The 6,000-nt window shown below is 40.6% G+C and overlaps 1 protein-coding gene across 1 annotated transcript in view; it reads left to right on the forward strand.

The window, feature by feature from the left end:
* The window catches only part of WFS1 (wolframin ER transmembrane glycoprotein), a 30,032-nt gene extending 24,233 nt beyond the window's left edge, over positions 1–5,799 (forward strand). Inside the window, exons 7-8 of the mRNA XM_071743987.1 lie at positions 1,312–1,457; positions 3,099–5,799. Coding sequence (XP_071600088.1) covers positions 1,312–1,457; positions 3,099–4,907 — 1,955 coding nt within the window. The 3' untranslated portion in view covers positions 4,908–5,799. The remainder of the gene's footprint in view (positions 1–1,311; positions 1,458–3,098) is intronic.
* The last annotated feature ends 201 nt before the right edge of the window (positions 5,800–6,000 follow it).

The raw sequence follows: 6,000 nt of genomic DNA on the forward strand, positions 1-6,000 counted from the left end.
AGCTTGATACATTTTATCAAGCTATATATAAATATATTTCTGTGTTTCTTTTGGGCTCTTTTAGCACCCCTCTTCCTGTAGCAGAAATCTTGATACAAACCTTTTATTTTCTTCTGTACCTACAGCGTTTTCATGTTAAATTCTGATAGATTTATATGTAACTTGTATAAACATAGCATTTAGGTAAAATTAATAGGCTTTAAAGCCACTAACCCTCTGACTGGAAATTCAGTGCAGTTTTCTGCCTCTTTAAAATGGCAAACTACTACTAGGCAGCCCAGCTTTCAAATCTTTGTACCAGCTCAAGTTACTGTGTAGGAGGTGTGGTACAGATTTTTGTCATTCAGAAGTCTTTCAGATCTACAGCAGTGTCATTAGCTTTAGTGGAAGGGGAAAAAAATTGCTCTTAATTATCCTCCTCTACAAATGACATCAAGCTTGTCTACCAGAGAAACAAATCCCTGCTCAGATAAGGAGCAAAAGTGTTTTGCAAAGTGTTTGGAGAGTCTATGAATTGACTTCTGTCATGCAGCATCCCTGGAGTTTTGGGAAGTAACCTCTTGCCTCCCTTCTCACAGGAGTGGGTGAGGATCTTCCAGGGCACAGGGATAAATTTGCTCTCTGTAAAACTGCAGAAAAAAATGTGGGGTTTTTTGGTTTTTTGCTGGCTCTTTGTTTTAGATCTCAGTTTATAAGAGTTGGGGGCAGACCCTTTGTATAGTCACCTAACATATTAAATGAAGACCCTCTACATGCTCAATATTTATATTGGGGATTTCCCATAATTATAGGTCTGTAACTTCTGCACTTGGGGAAAATGCCATTGTTAAATACCAAATCCAAGTCAGTTTCCCAATTAATAATGTACAGATAATTACTCTTCCTGTGCTGTTCTTTCTTTTCAGTGTGGCTGTTAGAGAGTTCTCTACAGAAGTTAAAAAATGTAGTAACTTATGATTTAAAACTGTGTTACCTGATCCAGTAGTGTTCCTGGGTTGTTTTTTTTTCCCCTCAGAACACTTGGTATTTAATCAGCATTCACTCACTCTATTCTCTTGCTTTCCAGGAGAATTTAAATTTAACTCTGGTCTGAGGAGGTTTAGAGCACTCATATTGCTGGCACAAGCATCTTGTTTGTAGAAAGAGGTCTCAGAGCAAGTTGCAAGGCAAACCTGTGTTATCAGTAGTTGAGGTTTTGAAGCCCAGGGTGAAATTTCTTTAATACCAGGATAGAAAATGAATTTTCCTACTCTTAATTAGTGCAGTGCTGTGGTGATACCGTTTCCTCAAAGTCCTCATTTTATCTTGCAGCTAAAAAATTCATTGCCCTGGATGACTTTGTTGAAATTACCAAGAAGTATGCAAAGGGAATCATCCCATCCAACCTGATAATGCAGGAAGAGGAAGATGATGAACTGGCAGGGAAGTCTCCTGAAGAGTTACCCCTACGCCTGAAGGTAACACTGAGCAGGTTTTCTTCTTTTCAGCTGCTTTACTGAAATTAAACTGAAATTTTAGTTACTGAAATTGAGGCATTTCAACAAAGAGAGGTGACTTGCACTTGATTCTCAAAGCTGATGTTTAGACTGTAGGTCAGTACAAGAATAGTTGCTGTTATTTCTTTTGTTCTTGACTTCATATATATATATAAATTTCTTAGAGAAAGGGATGTGGTTTTCCCTGGTAGATTGCAATCTCCACTAAATTTCAGTGAGGATTTAAATGTCCCTGTCCAGACTGCCATATTTTGTTACTATATGCTTCATACCTTCCTTATTTAATTAGGAGTAAGCAAGTGGAAAAAATTATCCCTATCCTTGAGGTGTGAAAAGGTTCTCCTATGAGGACTATAAGAATGGTGAAACTTGCTGTGGTTTTTTATACTGATACTTCTCTAGGTAGTAAAAGCAGGAAAATTAAGGTGCATGCTTTCAATTTTGGCATAATTTTCAAGCAAAGGGGGGGTTTCTAGCTGCTGACATGAGTTGTTGTAATTGCTGCCATTTGGTTGTCCATCATCAGATGGTAGGGGTAAAAAAAAAAAAAAAAAGAGGGCATAAGGGGATTTTTTTTTAAAATAACATTCTGAAAGAGATGGATTTACAAGGAAGCAGACAGGTAGCTTTGCTAATAGAAAAGGTTGTGCCAAAATCATTGTGTGTGTTGCCCCAGTTCATCACAATTCATGGACCTTTGCTGAAGCATTCTTGTCCTTTCCCTTCTATAAAATATATAAAAAACCATATAAGTTCTGGGAAGACATAAAAACTATATTTTATGGGGAAAGGAGGATTGTTTGCAGCATCTAATGTGCAGGTGCAGTATCTGAATATAGTTTGAAAATTCCTGTGCCTTTTTGTTGCTGCTATGTAAAGTCTGTGGCTGGTCCCAAGGAGAAGATTTCATCCAGCAGTTCCTCTCCTGTCTGCTGACTCTGCTGAAAACTTCCATGGCAGACAGGGGGAATTTTACAATCCTGTAACAAGTGCAGTTACTGCTATGGAATTAAAAAAAAATCCCTAATTAGTAATTACAGTTCAAGATATTTCTCTTGCTTACAAGACATTTTTTTAAAAGCTGCATCCTCAGGTGCTTGGGAAGAATTTCGAAGATAAACCCCAACTGTAAATATTTCCTTAGCTGTAAATATTTCCTTTAAGTGCCCATGAATCATAGGCACTGGTTCCTGTAGTCTGTATGCATAGCAGAATGTATAGCATAATTCTTGCAGAACAGGGGCAGAATTAGGTGCTTTAAAGCTACAGTAACTCACAGCTCAAGTAATGGCTTAAGATGGAACAGGACTGCAGCTGAGTAGTTTATCTTCAGTGGGAAGTTAGCAGAGCAGAATATTTGACTAGGAGGGCATTTCATTGTTTGTGTCAAAGGTAATGAAAACCATCTTTTCTGGAATCAAAATCTCCTCTGAGCTTCATCTGACTGAATTAATCAAAGCAGAGCTGATAATCTCAGGCAAAGTCATCTCGTTTTATTGGCTGAAGTATAAATCTTTTTGTGTCTGCTGCTTCCACTAACAATATCTGTGATGAAAAGATAGGAAACTGCTCACAAATAAGATGCTTCTTTTCTCTTTCCAGGTTGTAAAATACCCACTTCATGCCATAATGGAAATTAAAGAACACCTTATAGATCTTGCATCAAAGGCAGGAATGCATTGGCTGTCTACCATTGTCCCAACCCACCACATCAACGCCCTCATCTTTTTCTTCATCATCAGTAACCTGACAATCGAATTTTTTGCCTTCATTATTCCACTGGTCATCTTCTATTTGTCCTTCATTTCCATGGTGATTTGCACACTCAAAGTTTTTCAGGACAGTAAGGCTTGGGAGAACTTTCGGGCTTTGACTGACTTGCTGCTCCGTTTTGAGCCCAACCTCGATGTCGAGCAGGCTGAGGTGAACTTTGGGTGGAACCACTTAGAGCCATACATTTATTTTTTACTCTCGGTGTTCTTTGTCATTTTTTCCTTCCCTATAGCAAGCAAAGACTGGATACCCTGCTCAGAGTTAGCCACCATCTCTGTTTTCTTCACGGTGACAAGTTACATGAGTTTAAGCACATGTGCAGAACCTTACACACGAAGAGCCTTGGTGACTGAGATAGCAGCAGGTTGCTTATCCCTCCTGCAGGTGTTACCTGGGAATTTTGGCTACCTGAAATTCTTAGGTCAAACCTTCTTTACTGTTCCTGTCGGCCACTTCTTCGTGTTAAATGTGAGCGTCCCGTGCCTTCTGTTTCTGTACCTGTTCTATCTTTTCTTCAGAATGGCCCAGCTACGGAATTTTAAAGGCACCTATTGCTACCTGGTCCCATATCTGGTCTGCTTTATGTGGTGTGAGCTCTCTGTGGTCATTCTCAGGGAGTCCTCTGGCATTGGGCTCGTTCGGGCCTCCATCGGATATTTCCTGTTCCTCTTTGCCCTCCCGGTGCTGGGGGTGGGAATCGCCCTGATGTGTCTGATCCATTTCATTAAGTGGTTCCTGTCTCTGGAGCTCATCAAAATCCTGGTGACTCTGGTGTTGTGCACTGTCCCTTTGCTCTTCCGATGGTGGACAAAAGTGAACTTCTCTGTAGTGGAGGTGGTGAAATCCCTCACGAGAAGCTCGATTGTGAAACTCATCTTGGTTTGGATCACAGCTGTGGTCTTGTTCTGTTGGTTCTACGTCTACCGCTCCGAAGGGATGAAAGTCTACAACTCCACCTTGACCTGGAACCAGTATGCTTTCCTTTGTGGACCCAGGTCCTGGAAGGAGACCAACATGGCCAGGACTCAGATTTTATGCAGTCACCTGGAAGGACACAGAGTGACCTGGACCGGGCGGTTCAAATACGTCCGCGTGACGGAAATCGACAACAGCGCCGAATCCGCAATAAATATGCTCCCCCTTTTTATTGGGGATTGGATGAGGTGCTTGTATGGGGAAGCCTACCCTCTTTGTGACCCAAAAAATGTTACTCTGGAAGAGGAGGAGCTGTGTCGGCTCAAGTATCTGACCAAGCATAAATGCCACATGAAAATGTTTGATCGGTACAAATTCGAAATAACGGTGGGCATGCCTTTCAGCAGCAAAAATGGCAGCAAGCCCCTAGAGGAGGATGATATCACCAAAGATATTGTGCTGAAGGCAAGCAGTGAGTTTAAAAAAGTGTTGCTGAACTTGAGGCAAGGGAGCATAATAGAATTCAGCACAATTCTGGAGGGTCGTCTCGGCAGTAAGTGGCCTGTCTTTGAACTGAAAGCAATCACTTGCTTGAATTGCATGTCTAAACTCTTACCTGCAGGGAGGCACGTGAAAATAGAGCAGGACTGGAGGAGCACAGTGCATAAAGCCATTAAATTTGCTTTTGATTTCTTCTTTTTCCCCTTCCTGTCAGCTGCGTAACGAGCTCGCACGTTGGTTCAGTGGTCTGCTCGGTGTACGCTGCATTTACACTACCAAAGGTTTGGCTTCTTAAAAGAAAAAGGATTAAAAAAATAAAATAAAAAAAAAAGCCAACTTGCTGCAGCTGTGCTCAAAATGTTTGCTATAATGTAGAGCATTGGTTGGGTTTTGTAATTGTACACACTGTATCCTGACTTTTAAACCCTGTATGACTGAAGTAATAATACATGCTAGGTTAATATTATTATAAGTGAATGCAGGGGTTTGCTGCTGACTAATTGCATGGAGACTGTTTTGTCCAGAATGGATAGAGATTTGCCTGTGGTAAAACACTAGATGCATTTATTATCTCAATGTTAAAAGCACTTTACTCTTTAAATATTCACAACGTGCCCTGTTGTGTTTTCACAGGTGTGGTTTAGGATAGGTAGCTGACAACAGCTTAATTTGCAGATGTTGTTTGTATTTATTTGGGTTTTTTCTAGGAAAAAAGTGATCTTGTAATCAGTACTTGGTGGTGATAGCCATGTGCAGAACTCATTGTTTCACTATCTGTCCAGAAGATGGTGACTTTAGTGTGTTTTGGAAAGGGCACACCATTTCACAGCCTGGCAAGGTTGTAAAAGTCCTCAAGCTTCCATTTTGCATTAAATATTTCTGTACAGAATATGGTCTTTGTTCTGAGTTGGTTACACAAGATCTCACTAAGATATCTAAGCCATGCTGGTCTCTGTAGGACAAACACCAGAGGGTAGAAGGTTGAGGGGGTACCCTCAGTAATGAACAAGCCAAAGCAACTGAATAGAGTACCTAAAAATCTACAGTGGAAACTGAAATAGTGTGTTTGTTGAATGATTTGTGTTGTGCAAATAAATATGAAATGCAAACTTGAGCTAAGTGGGTACAACATTTCTTCCTTGCGCTTTGATGGTGTGAGCAGTTGGTGCCCTGGTAACAGCTTTTACCAAAAAAATTACAATTTCAGTCACTCAGAGTTTATGGTGTGGGCTACTTGCAGTTGTGCTTCGTGTTCTGGTGAGCTAGCAGTAAAACTGGAGTATGGCAGGGGAAGTTTTTGTAGCTGGGAAATGTA

This window comes from Heliangelus exortis, chromosome 4, assembly GCF_036169615.1.
Source record: "Heliangelus exortis chromosome 4, bHelExo1.hap1, whole genome shotgun sequence".
NCBI lineage: Eukaryota > Metazoa > Chordata > Aves > Apodiformes > Trochilidae > Heliangelus > Heliangelus exortis.